General features: G+C 45.9%; 1 protein-coding gene across 4 annotated transcripts in view; it reads left to right on the top strand.

Moving 5' to 3' along the window:
- LOC119176303 (uncharacterized) overlaps positions 1–20,373 on the top strand; it is a 246,952-nt gene that overhangs the window by 112,254 nt on the left and 114,325 nt on the right. For 3 of the 4 annotated variants that reach the window (XM_075877330.1, XM_075877329.1, XM_075877326.1), the window contains exons 8-10: positions 5,008–5,262; positions 9,998–10,593; positions 19,612–20,195. In XM_075877330.1, the coding sequence (XP_075733445.1) occupies positions 5,008–5,262; positions 9,998–10,593; positions 19,612–20,195 (1,435 nt within the window). The remainder of the gene's footprint in view (positions 1–5,007; positions 5,263–9,997; positions 10,594–19,611; positions 20,196–20,373) is intronic. The other variant, XM_075877328.1, reaches the window with a different exon arrangement.

Raw genomic sequence — 20,373 nt, 5'->3', positions numbered from 1 at the left:
CGCGCAGACTATGGGGAAACGAAGTTCATTGCCCAAAATGCACGCTTTTATTTGTTTCCCTTCGCGACATTGACTCAATGGTAAGGGAAGCGAATCTTTCGACAAAGCTCTTGTAGCAGCACAAACGACGGCGGGGCCTTCATGCCTAGTAAACGTGGGTGCACGAGTTAACGTTCGCTAGCAACAACACGCAGTGTGGGGTGCTCGGGCGTCTCGTTTCGCCATAAACGCATGTTTACGTCCTCGCTGTACTTTGTCCAGCAGCGGTCGGTCAAGCTCGAGCTGTGCCTTTGTGGTAAACGACACAAGAATATCGCAGCACCTAATATAAAAACTGGCTTGTTTATAACAGTTAATATACGATTTGTCAAGGTTATATAAATGAGTGCTACAGTAAACCAAAGTGGGGGAGCGTTCAGGTACCTGACGGGGTTCCGCAGAAATTAGCGCACAGGGCGTGGCCATTGGGTTTCCTTTCGGCGGCCCGTCATACGTGTTTAAAATATTTTGAATACACTGGCGAACTATGAAACAGCAAGCGCAGCATATTTTCATCTTAACACAGCGCACAAAAACGAACACAAAAAAGAATAAGAATCAAACCAACGACACGCGATTTATCAACTGAAGTTTGTATTGACCACGTGCACATTTAAATATAAACATTGATGAGCATCATATGATGAAAAAATTGCGCTTTAAGGTTACACATTTGTGACTCATGCATCATAATGTACATTTTCACATAAGGTGCTAGCTTAGCGACGTGCAAAAGCACGTTTCAAAATTACCGTTGTGAAGACCTTAGTGATATATTTTTTTTTATTTTGGTGTCATTGCGTGAAAGGAGCTATATACAGAATATTAAAAAAGAAGTAAAATTGATTCTAGATTCTGGATCCGATATTGAAGTTCCTTAAACGTAGTTTTCATTGGACAGGTGCGCATAACAAAAAATATTGCTAGATGGCTCCAATACTCCTCGTGGGCGTCATAGGATAGATGGATGGATGAATATGGCTGTACCCTTTAGATCGGGTGGTGGCTAGCGCCACCAAGCCGTAATACCTAATGAACCAAAAACTAGACTTATTTTTTTTTCTTTAAAAAGTGAGTTTGAGGATTCGTACTTTGCAGTGAAGGGTTTAATTTTCACTCGTGCCTTGAGTTTAGCCACCAATCAGATAACCTCCTTCTAGTTAAGTCTACCCGCTTAAAGTCTATTTTGCCCTCCGGGTCCCTAAACCCCAGTACTTTGAAAAACTCTGCGACATCATCCTGAACTACAGGGTGAAGCCCTTTACAGAACATTATCAAGTGTTCGGCAGTTTCTTCTTCCTCTCCACACGCACTGCATACTGTGTCTACCCCTTCATATTTGGCCCGATATGTCTTGGTTCGCAGTACTCCCGTCCTGGCCTCAAACAGTAGAGAACTACCCTGAGTATTATCATAGATCCTTTTCTTGGCAATTTCCTGCTTAAAAGTACGATAGATCTCTAGTGCGGACTTATTAATCATGCCAATTCTCCACATATCGGTCTCAGCTTCCTTCACCTTCTTCTTAACCGATAATTCTGTTTGGTTTGGCCTCCTGCTGCTTTCTAAGTATTTACCAGTCAATTTTCTGGTTCGCTTCCTCTATTTTGTATCGACATTCTTCATGTACAAGTAGCTGAATACCTTCCTAGCCCAACACTCCCCCTTCATTTCTCTCAATTGCTTCTCAAATTTTATCTTGCTGCAAGCTTCTCTGCCCTCAAAACATGTCCATCCCATATCACCTTGTACTTCCTGATTTGGTGTATTCCCGTGAGCTCCTAAGGCAAGCCTACCTATTCCACGTTGCTTAATTTCTAATCTTGCTTGAACTTCTGATCTCATACACAAGACCGCATTGCCGAACGTCAGCCCAGGAACCATGACCCCTTTCCATATTCCTCTCACAACATCATACCTATTGTAATTCTACAGTGCCCTATTTTTCATCACTGCTGCATTCCTGTTACCTTTAGTCGTCACGTATATTTCGTGTTCCCTCAGGTACTCGGTCCCATTGCTTATCCATACGCCCAGATATTTGTATTTATCTGTTATCTCTAGCGGACCTTCTGTATTCTAAGCTCACTACTTTCGTTGTCATTGAAAATCATGACTGCTGATTTTTCCTTACTGAATCTAAAATCTAACCTATCTCCCTAATTACCGCAGATGTCCATCAATCTCTGCAAATCTTCCTTTTTGTTGGTCATTAGCACTATATCATCTGCGTACATTAATGCTGGTAGTGCCTGATCATTGACTTTTCCTTGTTTGACTAAAGAGAGGTTGAAGCCCAGTCCACTTCCCTCTAATTTGGCCTCTAATCCTTGTAGGTACATCACGAATAATAAAGGTAACAGGGGACACCCCTGCCTAAGCCCCCGTTTTACTTCTGCTGGCTTGAATACCTGTTTTTCCAACTTTATAACTACATTGTTACCTTTAGAGATATCCTTTAAAAGATAAGTGACTACATGTTCCACGCCTAGTGTGTCCTGTATTCTCCACAAGTCCTCTTGAACCACGCTATCGTACGCTCCCTTGATATCCAAAAATGCTAGCCACAGGGGCTGTGTTCCTTTTCTGCTATTTCGATGCACTGCGTCAGTGAGAATAGATTGTCTTCCAACCTCCTGTGTTTCCGAAACCCATTCTGCAGTTCCCCCTTATTGGGTCTCCCATTGCGCCACCTGTAGGCAACGAAAGGTGTGAATATCAAAAGTATTTAGACAATGCAACGCCCAAGCACCACAGCACATGCACCTCCACGGAGCTATGTTGGCATTTAGTTAAGAACGCCCACCCCGAAACTCAGTATTCCCTTCGAATGGGTGACAATAAATCCAAGTTCTGACCACCCACCGGTCAACCACGAAAACTGGCATAGAGTAAATTAGCAACTGAGGATACTTCACAATGATGTACAGGCCCTATTTGTGAAAATAGGAGCTCAAGATACGTAAAGCGCTTTTTTTTCAACTCTGTCGTGGTCCTATCACTCTTGTGTTATTTGTTCTCGCACGATTTTCATCATCTAATACATACACCGATAAATCCTGCATTATGAATACTTTTTTCATAAACAAATGAACATTTACATAAAAAACCGTAAAAGAACCGACATTTTTCGGTGTTTCCGAATGGTTAAAAATGATGTTTCGCAGTGATGGCTCAAAGCAGTCATTTCGTAAAAACTAATTTGGGCGGAACGTTTTCACTTGCGGGTGCAAAGCTCAAATTGCCCTATGTAATGACATTCAACCACTACACGTCTGAGTTTCAGATATAATAACATGATTTTTTTCAGCGGGATTTTGACGGAAAGCCACCCTGTACACTTGAATTCAAAGTACATCACAAAATAAATAAATAAATAAACAAATGTCTTGTTTTACTAGGGCCATCTATTAAAAGAGGATTACTAAGGATTACAAACTTTTGTCCCTGCATAAACCTATATAATGAGGTGATCTGACTGTAAACTCATGCATTTTTATTTCCGGATCATTGTTTACCTTCTTCTTTCGCATACCATTACCTCAATACATTATTTACATCAATACTTTCGCATCCCATTTTTTTAAATTTTTTCTTTGTTGTTGTGCGCATTTACACCACGTAATGACGGACCCACTTCGTTCGAGTTCACTGCGTGCGGCACTTTTGAATGTATGGTAATAATAGCGCGAACTCGTAAGGTTACATTAGGAGCGTTTTGTTTTGTTTCTATTTGGTGTCTGTGCGTCTTTGCCTGCCGATATGAAAAATTAAATCCGGAACTTCGTGCTAATAAGCGGAACACTATTGTAGTTTCCATACACTGAGCCACATTTTGATGTTCACTCACCATTCTAATGCGTAGCAGTCTTTGGCGCACGTGTCCTGAAAATCCAAGCGTCCACCTTCAATGCATGATTAAAAAGAAAAAAAAAAGAGAAGGCCTTGTCCTTTCGGGAAAATAGGGACAAGCAATGTGTTGCCCTGGCATGCCTGACTTTTTTTTTCTTTTTTTCCTTTCTTTCTTTCTTTCTTTCTTTCTTTCTTTCTTTCTTTCTTTCTTTCTTTCTTTCTTTCTTTCTTTCTTTCTTTCTTTCTTTCTTTCTTTCTTTCTTTCTTTTCTTCTTTTTCTTCCTTTCTTTTTCCTTTCTTTCTTTCTTTCTTTTTTTCTTTCAAATCCCGCAATGCTTTCTCCTAACTGTTGCCATCCTACAAGCCAGGAATCGTGCAACATTTCAATTACTATATACAGGCAACGATGACGATAATGCGTTCATATCCAGGCTGCAATGATATGTGAAAAAATTAAATGACAAGTGACTCCAATAACAGACCGAATTGCGACTCATCGCCGCGTCAGGTCGACGATCGAGAGAACACAAGTCATTGGTAGGCGGCCCAAAGGAATACGGGCCTGGCCCAACTTTGAGGTTCGAATTTCTGTGCAATCGCCGGCATGGGGTTTTTCGAGCACAACGCCGAAATGTGTGAGGTATAAAAGCTTTGCTTAAAAGAAAAAGAAGTGTGGGCCGGTCTCAGAGTTAGTGCATTGCAGAGAGGACCCGCGGAACCAGTAATGAGGCTTCCTACAGTGCAATATCAGGCCCAGTGACGGCCCCACATACGCACGCATTTTTTCAATACAGGGGTACAATCCAAAATTATAGACCACGTGTGTGCAAGTGACAGTGATTGGCGGGTGTGGCGCAATAGTGACGTTTCATGTATATGAGCCATACATAAGCATCCATTGGTCCGTACTTGGTAAACTAGAAAACGTACAAGTGGAAACGCGATGAGAAGTACGAGAGACAAACACGAAGACGGGACATATATAAGAGGAATTCGGCAGATGCGCCTATGTGAGTATTAGTGTATAAATTGTCTTCGATGCTATGCACTCACGCGCAAACACCGCGAAACTTGTGTTCGGCTTGAGCGCTGACTTATTGTGATTGGCTGTTTCAGGTCCCTTCTATCCTTTCGGGTACCCCGCCTACCCCCCAATGTTTCCACCATGGATGCGGCCACCCTCGCCGTCGCTGTCGCAGCACTCGCTGCCAATGGGCGATGAGTCGGGCGAGCGGCTGCAAAGGCCGCACCACCGCAAGCACAAAAAGAGCCTGAGCAAGACCACGTCTCGACGCCAGTCTTCGCAGGACCTGTCCTCTGAGGAGGAGAATGACAGGGACAGCCCGTCTCTAGATGAGCGATCTTCCAGAGGTAAGCCAGCGGCTCATGACCACCTCTCATTTTCTACCGTCGTCGGTTGCTTGGAGTGGATGTGTAGAAAAAAGTTGCAGTTTCACCGCAACGGCGATTCAGCGAATGCGATGTAGCAGCCAATTCAAATGTTAAACGAAGTAATGCTGGCAGCTGGACCCCTCTGGCATCTAACTTGGCATAATGGAAATTAGATGCCAGAGGGGTCGCTACAGAAAGCGAGTGGCATGTGTGATGACTATTGCTTCATAGCAAAACGAGCAGTGAGAACTCGGTTTTCGATAATTTAAACAAATAATAAAGTGACGTGATTGCTGCATTATGCGCTACATAAGATGAAGTGCTAGTACTTAAAGGTGGAAACACCGGTATACATTCAATGGATTTTAATACGATCTCACAGTCGTGAGATTGTGCTTCTAAAATATTGCTGGACAAGAAAAATACAGTTACGGGCATCCACTCTTATAGAAAAATTGAGTTACATGCGGCAATCTATGCTAAAACAACTTTGGTGGCAAGCACGTGCGTACTAGATTCATGCGCTGGTGCTTCCCCCCCCCCCCTCCCTATTTCTCTACTCTCATGGTCTCATCTCACAGGCGCAGAAGGCGTGAAAAAGGGGTGATAAGAATGTCCAAGTTAACTATGCAACTACAGTAGGGCGAGTAAGAGCAAGTTCAGAGAACGAAAAAATTAGACGAGGCAGTCACTGTGCTAGTTTCAACACCAACTACATTTTCGCATGATTAAAAAAAATTGAATCGTGCGGAAATAAAATCTGAGTTTAAAATAGTGTTAAGCATGTGTTTTTTTTTGTGCACATGAACTTGGGTTTTCTGACTCTATAATGGATGCGCAACAAATAGCCTGGTAATGTGTTTTAAATGCGTAAATGGAGGGATACAAGCGAAATAAGTTCGTCGTGTCTGTAACCAAAACTTCGAAGTGTTTTGTGGGGATGCCTAAAGTGACCACCAAATTTAGATACCATTTAAGGTCGGTACAAGCACTCTTTTACTTCAGAGCAATAGGAGGAACAGCTCGCCAGCTCTGACCCGAAGCATGGCCTCCAAGATGGCGGGCACGCGGCACGTTTTCTTCCGGCCGTCCCAATCGCACAGAGAGAGCACGTTTCCAAAGGTAGGCGCGGCTCGCTCTTTTCTCCGCACCGCGGCGCTCCTTCGTATGGTCGAAAAGGCTGCCGCGCTGTTGGCGAAGCTTGCATGTCAAGACGATAGTTATAGCGCGAGAACAAAACGACGACACAGAGACAAGAAGGACACATCTCTGTGTCGTCGTTTTGTTCTCGCGCTATGACTATCGTCATGCCATACCAACTAGCCCAAGCTGCCACACTTGCATGTGAAGGCTGCCCCGCTGTTGGTGAAGCTTGCATGTCTCGAGACAAAAAAATAAAAAGATTTCAGCTTTTATACAATTTCGCGGTAATTTGGGAATGTCGGGCCAAGGTGTCGAGAAGCAAAGTGAATGCTTGGGTGTATATATTCTCAAATGATTTTTTGCTGTAGATCTGCGCCACTCATATAAGAGAACTTTTAATTGCGATGCCTCTGCAAGAGATGAGGATGTGCTGCAAACTTACTTTACTTCGAAGTTTGCAGGCTGTATATTATGGAGGACACCGGCGAATAAAAAAATGACAACCCGATCAACAAGCGAAGTCTGAAGAGCGCCGCGTTCAACGCTCGTGGGTTACACTCGACTTAAAGGGTTGCTTTTTCTTTGTTTTCATAGAATTAGCGCTACCTTTCATTGCAACACCGTTTCAAGAATCCTCTCGTCAAGCCGCAGAATCAGGATACAGGGAGGAGGGTGCAGGTGGTCTCCATTCATCTACACTATGTCTAGACTGACCGTCACTGGTTCCGCGGCAACCACAGGCTGGTTACAGGCAGGTTTGGTCACTTATGGTCACCCATTCGCACTGTGAATTTTACGATGTTCAATGAATAAGCTGCGCAATGTAAAAACAAAGATCAAAATGCTTTCCTTGTTGAAGAACTACGCAACACGCGTTCAGAGTTTGAGGTGCCTGGTATGAAACACTGCTGTGTTACATAGCAGTGACAATTTGCACTTTTTCTTTCTTTAGCAGTCTACCTCGGCGAATACTTAGTTTTCATTAGAAAGTTACCGTTATCTCACATGTGCGACCATTTGATTTGAATGTAGTCGAGAGTACAGTATACACGAACACGACACAGATACTGCCATTGTGCTACCTAAACCGACTCGAAATTCTTATTACGAAAAAGAAGACGATTACAACTCTGGCACATTTATTGTGAAAGACGTGGGGAGTGAATATAGGTCAGCTAATCGAAACCTTCTACAATATTCTGGCATATTAATTCTCACGTACCTCATTTAAATGACATCACCAGGGCACTCAGTTGTCTAGAGCATACCAGCGCTTCGGTTGACCATCTCATAAATATCCGTACACGATATGACAGTAAAATTAGGAGTCAAGATAGGGAAGTGATACAATTCAACGAAGATAGTTAGCCCAGTTCCCCCCCCCCCCCACCAAAAAAATAGTCTCCAGAAAGCAATGCTAGAATGCCTCTATATTTCTCGAAACAAGGTAGTCAGCACTGAGGTAAAACAGACCACAGTGAAAAAAAGTCACAGCTTTGCCGCAAAGGCGAAGCAATAAACGTGATAGCAACAAACTGAAAGGTCACGCGCAGAATGCGAAGCAGATCGAAACGTGCCCTGCGTTTCTCACGCACAAATGACGCACGAAACGTACTCACAGGTGCGAATTCACGCAAATAAGCGTCTCATTAGTTACTTCGCTGTGTCTGAAACTTTTCGCAAACGGAGACTGCAATTATTGCAGTGACCTATGTGCGCCCGGTAACTACGGCAGATTCTTTCCAGTTAAAGCTCGAGGCCAGCCAAGGCGTATGATCCTACCCTCTTCGCCACCGCGGATAAGGGCGTGCGAGGGAGCGTTGCTCCCATTCTCATAGCCGGACAAATTGTGCGTAGGAGAATAGAGCGGGCGCCGCCGCACGATGTGGCGATGCTAAAACCCCTATACTTCGTAAAAGTACCGCCATCTGCTATGCATCTGCAATAGGTATAGAGGCTTTAGGCGACGCGCGTGCTCATTGCGCCGTCTTGCCGGTAATGCTGAAAACAGAATTCCCCCCTAGATGCTCGTGAGCAGCGGTAAGCGGTAGATATAAATACCTTGCCGTTTGAACGGTGAAGGATGTGCTTTGGGGTGGCTGAGAGATTAGCGCCCCACTTCCATTATGCAGAGGTCCCACGTTCGATTCCGCGCGCCGGAGTGTTTTTCTGGGATTATGATTTATTTCTTGCATTTTCATATATATATATATATATATATATATATATATATATATATATATATATATATATATATATATATATATATATATATATATAGATACGTATACATATATGGTGAGTGATGGCGACGCCGACGTCAACGCCGGTGCCGGCGGCAAGATTCAGCTGATACGGTCCATATATTTGCTATAGCTATAAAAAATTATTACGGCCACAGACAGATACTTCCTTACAATTGCCTATAAGAAAAATGCAGCAGTTGCCAAGCTTTTTTTTCGTAAATTGAACCAAAGTATATGCAGTAATAGAAAAAGAATACTTTCCTTCAGTTCAACCAGCAGATTTGGGCGGTGGTTTTTGCTCATACAAAAAAAAACAAAAAAACACGCGCACGTTGCAATCTCATGCGCGCTTCCTTCTGCCGCAGTCTCTGCCGCCGCTGGAATCCACGCCCTCTCGCGGTAGCCGAGTGCACGAGGCAATACTCGTTCATTTTGCTGGGGAGCGCGGTGATTAAGGCAGCGGTAGAGAAACACGTCACGCGCCTGGCATCTTGGAGACCATGAGCTTAAACTTCTGGGTGACATAACGCAGCCCCTGTCCCACAGCCTCGCGAATAATGTTTCCTTCCTTCCTCCCTTCCTCCCTTCCTTCCTTCCTTCCTTCCTTCCGTCGAAGCATACACATGCCTCATTAGAGACATGTTTGGTACAGAAGATCTAGGCACTTGGGGATTCTAAGAGAGAGAAAGGGGCAAAGGTAAGGAAAGGAGGTTAACTATGCAGGATTTACATGGTTCACTACTCTACACAAGGGTAGGGGTAAACAAGAGGAAAAGAATAGAGAAAGTGAGGAAGAAAGAGAGAACAAGTGATCAGCGTGCACACATGCCAGTGTTCACCACGCGCACTTATAAAGTCACCATTGGGAAGTGTTTGCGATCAGTTCCTGTGCGGCTGTCTAAATGTAGAGTGGGATTAAAGACATACAGCCCAGGTTGTGGGGAGGCAAAGTAGTTTCGTTGTACAAGCTCGGGGGCGGGGGTGAGCCCACCCAAGTATCCTCGTAACTGACGCCAGCTCTATAATGCCAAGTGTGCCCCATCTTGCCACGCGCATGAACGCTATGATTTGAATCAAGATGTATGATCACTTCAGAATAAGATTAGCACAAGTGGCCATTGGCCCATAGTTGTTTCTGCGTATTTTTTTCATGCGCTGACCACAGATATATTACTGTCGTGTTAAAGGTTAGTCAGCTTCCCAAGCGTCAGAAGGGTACAATATTTCGCGTAGATCTCTCACGATATATTGCCTGCCTTTCAGGATGCAATGGTATTCCCGTTTTTACCCTGCTTGATAAGAAACCATTTGCTCTTTTTGGGTAGATCGAGGAAGTCATTCGAGTGAGAAGGTGAAGAGCCGCGGGCGCACACCTTCCAGCCGGGACCGAGAGGAGGTGAAGGCACCTGAGAAGGCCGAGGCCCTTCAGGCCACCACCGATAGGGAACATTCCGAAGCCATCAGGCAGCAGCAGGCCCGCCTTCTCGCGGTCGTGGGCCAGGCTGAGAAGCAGCAGGCCCAGACACCCACCGAACAGCCTGGGCTGGAACAAGTGGCGCCCACTGCCGCATCATCACAACCCAAATGGGACCCGACGAAGCCTTGGCGTTGTCAGCATTGTACCTTCATCAATGAAGCTGGTTCGCGCATTTGTTTAATCTGCTGCAAAACAACGTTCCGCGAACAGTCTCCGGCTCCTGTCTCTGACGACGAAGAACGTCAGAAGAAGAGAGCCGGCTTTCAGGACACACTGGCAGACAAGGAGATCGAGCTGCCTTCTACCAAGAGTGACGCCGATCCCGCCAAGAGCGAGCCAGATCCTGCTGAGTCCAAGCCCGAGGCCAAGCTGTGCACCAGCACCGACGACAACCAGGTGAACTTCACGGACGAGTTTATTAAGGAGCAGCAAGAGGTGGAGAAGGTGAGCGGGACATGTCGTGGCCCGCAGCAGTCAAAAACGAGTATGCTTAAAAACTACTTTATTGCCATATAGTATTAGCATCAGCACAGCAGTTACAGTTTATTACCGGTAGTTGTAGCACTAGTAGCAGCTATTTAGCCAGAAACAGTGGCAGAATATAACAGTAGTAGTAGTAGTAGTAGTAGTAATAGTAGTAGTAGTAGTAGTAGTAGTAGTAGTAGTAATTGTAGTAGTAGTAGTAGTAGTAGTAGTAGTAATTGTAGTAGTAGTAGTAGTAGTAGTAGTAGTAGTAGCAATGGTCGTAGTAGTAGTACTAAGCACACAAGGTTACTACAGGATGGGTTTTCCCAGTAGTAAGCAAAGTCTCGCAGAGATAGACCGGCAGTCAAAGAGTCAGCGGTCAAACGTTTATCACGCCGTAAACATGAGGCTAAACGTAATGAAATGGCTCGTTTTCAGGCGCTAGCGTGCTTGTCAAGAATAAAAATATACCATCAGAGTCTTCAATTAGTCACAACTGTGGGAAAGCGGTGACGGAGATTGGTATCACACCTATTGGTCATGCGCGCGTTCAACTGCTGGCAGCAATAGCCGCATTCCAATCACGACGGAACGGAAGAACGTTCGTACGTTCTTGCCATGAAGACAGGCTAATGAAACCTAACTGCTGGCCAGCATTAAGACGGATTTTCTAATGCGCCTTACATCATACACCTTGTTGCTTCTATGTTACAACCATAACTCCTTGAGATTATGGTTTTCAGAAATTTTCAATGAAATTTGTTATGAGCCCCGAGAACGAACACTGGCGTCACTGCAGTGATGGTGAAGTGACGTCGCGGCATGGTTCACCTGCTCCGCTGCCGCCGCATTCCGACGGCAGCTTCTTTCCGAGCCCACCGTGTACCCGCTCTTCAGCGTTACGGTGGTGATTCCATATCAATTTCGAGTAGTACATTACTAATGGTACTAAGTAAAGGTATTTATTGCTGTTAAAAGGTAAGTAAGCCTAAGAAAGTATGAATCCACTTTGAAAATGAAGGTATAAGACATCAAGTGATTGACCTGTGGGGTTTAACGTCCCAAAACTAACATATGATTATGAGAGACGCAGTAGTAGAGGGCTCCGGAAATCGCGACCACCTGAGGTTCTTTAACGTGCACCCAAATCTGAGCACACGGGCCTACAACATTTCTGCCTCTATTGGAAACGCAGCCGCCGCAGCCGGAATTCAAACTCACGACCTGCGGGTCAGCAGGGGAGTACCTTAGCCACTATACCACCGTAATGGGGCTACAGGACATCGAGACAATAGTTGTTTTTGCCATGCAATTACTCGATGAAATCAATGCTGAGAAAACATTCATGCTGAATTGGTCTTCATTACAACGTGTCATAGACTACGCGATTAAACATTTGTGTCGAAGTATGACAAATGAAATTTGGAGGTTTTCGCTTTATCCACAGCATTGCGGTTTTCCGTGCAAGTTATGTCTGTTTTTGCAAATAATGTGGCTCATTATACAGAATTCCGCTTTGGGATGCAGGAGACTTTAGATGAACCTGTCTTTAATACACAACCACTTATAATAGTGAGAAAAAAGTAACGCCGCAAACTATACAAAATGGATTCCGGAATTCTTAGTTCATTGGTTGATGGATTAATATGTGCCACCATATGATTATGAGAGACGCTGTAGTGGAGGGCTCCGGAAATTTCGACCACATGGGGCTCTTTTCTGAAATTTTCAGAAGGTGGTATATTCGGATCTCATGTACAGATTTCTTCTCAACAGTCTTCAGGATTACGCAGTCGCATACCCCGATTTACGTGAACAGCAGACTCGATCTACCAACACGTCATAAACGGTAATGTTCACTTCCCCTAAGAGCACTGCTGATAGCAATCGTTTGCAAAACAAACGCCAGAAGGTCGAAGTGAACTGTTTAGATGGCGCATGCCGCTTCGTGGCCCACGTGATAATGAAACGCCATTTGCCTCAGTGAAGCAACAATTTGTCTCGCACGTCGCATTCTAATACATATTGACGCTTTTCTGGGATAATAAACTGTTGAAAAATTTAATCATGAGGTGGCTATTTGAAATGGTACTTACAAGGATGACAGCACAGCTGCTGGGATGTTGCACGTTGACACTATCTCAAATCAGTAGCAGTTTTTTCAACTAACCTTTAACGAGCTTTTCTAGTGAAACGGAGCACCAAAATTGTTCCCCAAGACATGAAGCTAAATAACGTGATGAAATATGAGCAACTACACACAAGAAAGTTTAACGGAACAGCTGCGGAGGTATTCTCGGGTGAGTGCATTCGAGATAATTTGCGTCACTCGAAAGTAACTTAAGCACGCGCCCACAGAAAAAAAACGCTGCCAGCAGTTACTCTGATGCTTCCGATTCAGATAACAATTGTGGAGGCAAAACGATCACATCTTTTTGAAAAAATCGCCCGTGAACAACGCAACCTGATATGCAAGTACGCTGTCATTTACGTTGCAGAAGCACGACATGATTGCGAGGCACGCTGCAGAGTAATTGGGGTCACCTCATATTTTTTAACCTGCTGCACATGCATTGTCTTGCTGTTCACGTCGGAGTGAGACTACCGTGGCCGATGATTGAACACATCTTCGAAGTAAGCAGCGTGGCATCATAACCAACCTTATCAAAGCGTGTACGCTGGAGCGCAAACACCACGTTGGACATGCAAGAAAATGCTTAGTTGTTATCGTTTTACCCCGAACATCATCGACGCTGCTTCCGTCATTTATTCTAAGCGTGAGACAAGTAAAAAGGGAACGCTGGCAGCGCAACGGCGTTCGAAGCGAGCGCATGTTATGTACAGACCTATTCCATGTTTGTAAACACAGGTAGGCCTATGTCGACATTATGGATAAAATTATATCAACGTCCGCACGTAACTTCAGCCATAAGCGCTGAGGACTGCGATGTGCGCCAACCAAACGACGTTGTGCGACGCCATAAGCGTTGTGAAAGCCATAAGCGCTGAGGGCTGCGATGTGGGCCAACAAACAAAACTAAGTTGGTAGACGCAACTCACATCCAACGGCGACGCAGTTCGTCGGCATACCGTTTTTTTCCCTCGTTGCTTGATTGAAAACAACACATACGCCATTGAAAACCCAGCAGAAACTACGGTAGGCAGAGCGTCTTTTGCCTACCAAGAAGCCCCGCCGCGGTGGTCTAGTGGCTAAGGTACTCGGCTGCTGACCCGCAGGGCGCGGGTTCGAATCCCGGCTGCGGCGGCTGCATTTCCGATGGAGGCGGAAATGTTGTAGGCCCGTGTGCTCAGATTTGGGTGCACGTTAAAGAACCCCAGGTGGTCTAAATTTCCGGAGCCCTCCACTACGGCGTCTCTCATAATCATATAGTGGTTTTGGGACGTTAAACCCCACATATCAATCAATCCTACCAAGAAAGCGCCAGTGACGTGAGTCCGGTGGAATTTGTCCATATGCGCGCTACAGCAAGATTGAAAAAGTCCGTGCTGTGACGTCATTCAAGCCTCTCACCAGGTGGCGCCACTCCAACTTCTCGGGGCTAATATATGTACTGATTTCTACAAATTTGAAAAATACATTTCCTTCAGCTCTTTACCTCTGTTGTACAACTGGCCTGAGGCTTGGTGTACGTGGTGAACTGACCAGGTTAACAGATGAGTGTCGGTGTTCAAAAAAGTGGTAAGCTTGATTGTTATGGTTGCTTAGCTAGTTGTTTATGAATTGACGGAGGTTAAGACATCAGAAATGAAGTGCGTTAGGAGGCTGTTACTGTATACACGGTAAGTGTGAGAAAGTAATTTAACTGAGCTGCTTACCTTCTGTTATGGGTAAAGTGCGCGAGTGATGTGATTTTTGAATTTGGCGCCGCAAGATAGACTACTGAAAAATGTGTTACCTGCACCAGTGCGGTGAACACTGGCAATTGAAAAAAAAAGAAAAACCTCAAGAAATTCGCAGAAAAGAATCCATGATTTGTGAGGTTCAACGTCCCAAAACCACTACATGACTATGAGAGACGCCGTAGTGGAGGGCTCCGGAAATTTTGACCACCTGGGGTTCTTTAACGTGCACCCAAATCTGAGTACACGGGCCTACAACATTTCCGCCTCCATCGGAAATGCAGCCGCCACAGCCGGGATTTGATCCCGCGACCTGCGGGTCAGCAGCAGACTACCTTAGCCACTAGACCACCGTGGCGGGGGCAGAAAAGAATCCAGAGCCACGGCATCGAAGAAGGAGGAAGAGGAAGAATCGTGCTCGTGCTTGGAAGAACGCGGCTAGGGCGTGGCGTGCGAGTTCATTGGATGCAGGTACCGAGGCGTCAAGGCATCCACCTAGCCGGCGACGACAATCCCGGTGTCCTGGTGACCATTCAACCATCACCGAGGCTATTGGCTGGCTCCTGGCACGGCCTGGTTCTGGTGTTCGAGCTGAAGACAGCGCCGCAGATGACATCGTCTACCGGGAGTGGGTGCGAGCCATCGGGCTACGGGCTCGAGCTTGTGCACTCTCACCACGACAGCTTCACCACTGGACTGTTGAAGGGCGCGAACAGCTGGTGAGCCGTATCTTATCTCTTTGCGCGTCTGGACTCCAACTCAAGAACTCGAGAGACTGTTTAGACTCGTAGATGTTTCCCCTCGTTAACGAAAACTTTGCGCGTCTGGACTCCAACTCAAGAACTCGAGAGACTGTTTAGACTCGTAGATGTTTCCCCTCAATGACGAAAACTGCCGGTGTTTGTTAGTTTACCTTTTGCTGATCTTAGCATTCTCCTTTTTGTGATTTTTTGTTTTTGTGAAAAATATTTTTCTTTCAGGCAAATGAAACGCTCACTTCCTTTTCTCTTCGGAGAATAACGTTCGCAGCTAGCTCAACTGGCTTTATTTACCGAACCTGTCACAAATTGGCGTTCATTGCGACAGGACGTCAGCGTTTGACACTAAATAGTAGATTTACAAAGCCACAACGAAAGAAAGAAAATGGGCTCACGAGAGTTGATGGCACTGGCAGAACGCATGGGGTTGAAAAAAGCGGAATTGCAGGCATTGTTGACGCACCAGAAGCGCGTGAGCGCCTTAAACAAGCGGATGAGAGAGATGCGAAGAAAAAACAGTTGGAGCTGGAAGGCTGCAATTTACAGCTACGTCTTCAAATAGCACAAATGGAGAGCGAAAGTCGAGAAGCAAGCCAGCGACACTTGGAAATGGAAGAGAGGACGCTGAAACTACGCCTGATAGTAGCTGAGGACATGTCGGTGAACCTATGGTGGCTGACACTTGCATCCAAAAGAATGCATCTGCGGTAGTGAATGCGCGCAACTTTATACCCGTTTTTAACGAGGACAGAGATGACCTCGATGCCTACCTTAAGATGTTCGAGAAAGTAGCAGCAGGTCAACATTGGCCACGGGAAAAGTGGGCTACCGCTCTTAGTTTATGCCTTAGCGGTGAGGCTCTGAGAGTATTGAAGTATTTGGGCGGTTATCACCGGACGATTCCCTGTCATACGACAAAGTCAAATTGGCGCTGCTCCGGCGTTTTCGCTTCATGGCTCATGGCTACCATGAGAAATTTCAAATGAGCAAGCCTGAAGACGTTGAAACTGGAAGACAATATGCCGCAAGACTCCAAAGTTCGTTTGATAGGTGGATAGAAATGTCTCAGACAGAAAACTTTATTTTGCCCGTGACTTGATTGTGGCCGAAAAAATCATGGCTAACTGCAGCAGTCAGCTGGCGCTCTTCTTACGGGAGAAGAACTGCAACACTATAGAGGCCTTGGCAGAGGCAGCTGATATGTATATATCGAAGCAAAAATATTAAAGAACTTGTTAATAGTTAAGGATGAGAGTGAGGATACAAATGTAAAGGCTGAATTAATTTCAAGCCCAAGAGCAGAGACGCAATGTTTCGTTTGTGGCAGTAAGGGGCCCAAAGCTTCCGACTGTCGAAGTAAGCCAAAAGAAGCGTATTGCACCAACTGCCGTAAACAGGGTCATGATTTCAAGGGCTGTCAGAAAATGAATAGCGCTTCGAACTCAACTACTTCTTGTGTGATGCTACCCAAAGAGCCGACTTCTCCACAACAATCCACGATTGATGGCGACGACTCGGACCAAGTTGATAATGTTACGGCCATGGTGAAGACGCAAGCGGAATGTAAGAAACGTCCCATGCCAGTGTTACCAGGTGAGGTGAATGGACAAATCATTCGATTGCTCAGGGTCACCGGAAGCAACACGTTGATAGTACGCTGGTCAGTAGTACCTGATGAAGCACTGACTCGCACTACCAAGACGTTGTGGTTGGCTGATAGTAGCACCACCGTAGTCCCCGAGGCGGAGATACATATCAGATCTCCATACTTCTTCTTCACGGTCATTCTCAAGTGTATGCCGTCGCCATTAAACGATGTCATAGTCGGAAACGTACCGGGTTCCCGTGACGCCAATGACCCCGATATTTCTTGAGAACTTTCTTCTCGGGATCAAGTGAGTGAGAAGGACGTTCATTCGGTGGACGAAGTGAACTGACCGAATTCGCTACTGGTTGGTGTCAGAGGTCTCAAGAGTTCACGAAGGTCTACACCTGCTAAACTCCCTGGGCAGATGCTTCGCAAAGATTTCCGCGAAGAACAAGAAAAAGACCGGACACTTGACACCTGCAGAGCCAGAGTGGGTAAGAGGTTTGTCGGCAAGCGCTCAATATCCTTTTCGTTCGTCGGCAAGAATGGTATTCTTTACCAACAATATTCCGGTCTCTTGGTAAGAGCATTCAACAGGCCATAGTCCCGAAGTCTCTGAGAGCCCAAGTGTTACGTTTGGCTCATGACAATTTCATGTCAAGTCATCAGTCTCCAAAAAAGAAACAATAGATCGAGTTCCGGACGCATTCTACTGGCCAGGCGTACAAGAAAATATCCGCAGATATGTCCGATCATGTGACGCCTGTCAAAGAACTTTGCCGAAAGGTAGGGTGGGCAAGGTGCCTCAAGGACGTATGCCGGTGATCGACACTTCTTTTAAACGTGTGGTGTTCGACATCATTGGAAAGATAACTTCAGCTTCGGCAAAAAGCCATCGATATATCTAGACTCTATTGGATTTTGCCGCACGCTAAGCCTTTGACAGCAGTTGACTCAGCTAAAGTGGCCGAGGGACTTGTCGAGATGTTTTCTCGCATTGGCTTCCCACGAGAAGTCTTGTCTGATCAAGCATCGTGCTTTACCTCAGATCTAATTAAAGAGGGAAACAAACTACTGGCTGTGGAATATTTGAGCTGCTCTCCTTACCACCCTATTCACAACGGGATGGTAGAGAGGTTTAACAGAAGACTCAAGGAAATGCTCTGCAATATGGACCAGGAACAGACCAAGTGTTGGGATTGCGTGCTAGCACCTCATTTGTTCTCATGGAAGCCATCAGTCGTGAAGCTTAAACGCGTGAGCAGCACCAATTTGACTTTGTCATTTGCGAGAGAATCGTCCGATGATAACTGCCCAAATACATTAAGAGCCTCTCCACTAAGGCATTAACAAAGATCGGTGGCCCACTTTTCCCGTGGGTAATCTTGACCTGCTGCCACTCTTTTGAACCTCTTCAGGTAGGCATCTAGATCGTCTCTGTCCTCGTTCAAAACGGGTATAAAGTTGTGCGGGTTCACTACAACAGATGCGTTCGTTTGGATGCAAGTGTCAGCCACCATAGGTTCACCGACACCGGCCTCAGCTACTATCAGACGTAGTTTCAGCGTCCTTTCTTCCATTTCCAAGTGTCGCTGGCTTGCTTCTCGACTTTGGCTCTCCGTTTGTGCTACTTGAAGACGTAGCTGTAAATTGCAGCCTTCTAACTCCAACTGTTCTTTATTTGCATATCTCTCATCCGCTCGTTCAAGGCGCTCACGCGCTTCTCGTGCAACAAACCATGCCTGCAATTCCGCTCCTTCCAACCCCATGCGTTCTGCCAGTGCCACCAACTCTGGAGAGCCCATTTGCTTCCTTTCCTTGTCGCTATGCCACTCTACTATTTAGTGTCAAACGCCCACGTCCTGTCGTAACGGCCACCAATTTGTGACAGGTTCGGTAAATAAAGCCAGTGGGGCTAGCTGTGAACGTTATTCTCTGGAGAGAAAAGGAGGTGAGTGTTTCATTTGCCTGAAAAAATATTTTTTCACCGAAAAAAACATTTTTTCACAAAAAACAAAACAAAAACACGAAATGGGGAATGCTAAGATCAGCAAAAGGTAAACTAACAAACACCGGCAGTTCTCGTTAACGAGGGGAAAACTCTACGAGTCTAAACAGTCTCTCGAGTTCTTGAGTTGGAGTCCAGACGCGCAAGGAGATAAGATACGGCTGACCAGCAATTCACGCCCTTCAACAGTTCTGCGGTGAAGCTGCCGTGGTGGGAGTGCATAAGCTCGGGCCCGTAGCCCGACGGCTCGCTCCCGCTCCCGGTAGACGACTTCATCTGCGGTGATGTCTTCAGCTCTAACACCAGAACCAGGCCGTGCCAGGAGCTAGCCAATAGCCCGGTGATGATTGAATGGTCACCAGGACCCCGTGATTGTTGTCGCCGGCTAGGTGGATGCCTTGACGCCTCGGTACCTGCATCCGATGAACTCGCACGCCTCACCTAGTCGTGTTCTTCCAAGCACCAGCACGATTATTTCTCTTCCTCCTTCTTCGATGCCGTGGCTCTGGATTCTTTTCTGCAATTTTCTTGAGGCTTTTCTTTTTTTTCGATTGCCAGTTTTCGCCACACCGGCACAGGTAAGACTTTGTCAGTAGTCCATCTTGCCGCGCCAAATTCGAAAATCAGTTCACTCGTGCACTTCGCTCATAACACCTTCCTACAAGACGTGCCCGTGTAAGCAAGAAAGTTCACACTGATTCACCGACGTAGATTATCTGACTTCTGATTTAGCTGGTGACACTGCATCGATGTGATTTTTCATTCTCTTCAACAATACGCAGGAAATTCGCCGTCGCCTCGAAATCCAGATGCGTATAGAGGAAGAAAATCGTCGTATCGAAATCGCGGATGTGGTGCAAGAAAGCCGGACAGTACAGCACTTCCAAGGAGACAATGCAGAGACTGAGAGCTCGAGCCTGACACCGCAACAAGCTTTGGCGCTTAGTGCCGAAGCCGAGCCTTCGCCTTCCACCCACTCGAGTGCAACGGCAACCACTGCGCAAACAGGTTCTAGCTACCACTCAAACATCCAGCAGTGTAACTCGTCTAGCCAAACGATGTCTGTGGGTGACGAGCCGAGTCCAGCTACGAGTGACTCTTTGCTGCTGGACGCAACGTCGCCAGTGACTATGCAGGGAGTGAGACCCAAAGTTTTGTATAAGGCATCCGTAGCTACAGACACGGAGGATTTTACGGACCCTTCAACGTCGTCGCCGTTATCGGATTCCCAGCAAGACAGGCAGGAGCGCCACCGGATTTTTACCAATGCCAAGGCGCAGTCCTTCGATCATCCCCGGCCGGCATTCTTGCAACCAAAGGGCGCACAGCCGGTCGTAAGGGGCACACGCATCGGTAACCTTATCAGGTGCGTTGAGTAGGCGCTGAAGGCTGCCACCATGGTTTTGTGTGTAATATACTAATTTCGCACTGAACCATTAACAAATGCTGAATTGTTTAGTGTTCACATTTCCGGAGTGCTAAGTGCTTCTGCACTAACAGAGCTACGCAACGCTAAGTTTAATGCCTAAATAACAGCAAATTTT

Source organism: Rhipicephalus microplus, chromosome X (genome assembly GCF_043290135.1).
Source record: "Rhipicephalus microplus isolate Deutch F79 chromosome X, USDA_Rmic, whole genome shotgun sequence".
NCBI classification, from domain to species: domain Eukaryota; kingdom Metazoa; phylum Arthropoda; class Arachnida; order Ixodida; family Ixodidae; genus Rhipicephalus; species Rhipicephalus microplus.
Note: the sequence above shows the minus strand (reverse complement) of the source record. Positions and strands in the feature narration are given on the sequence as shown.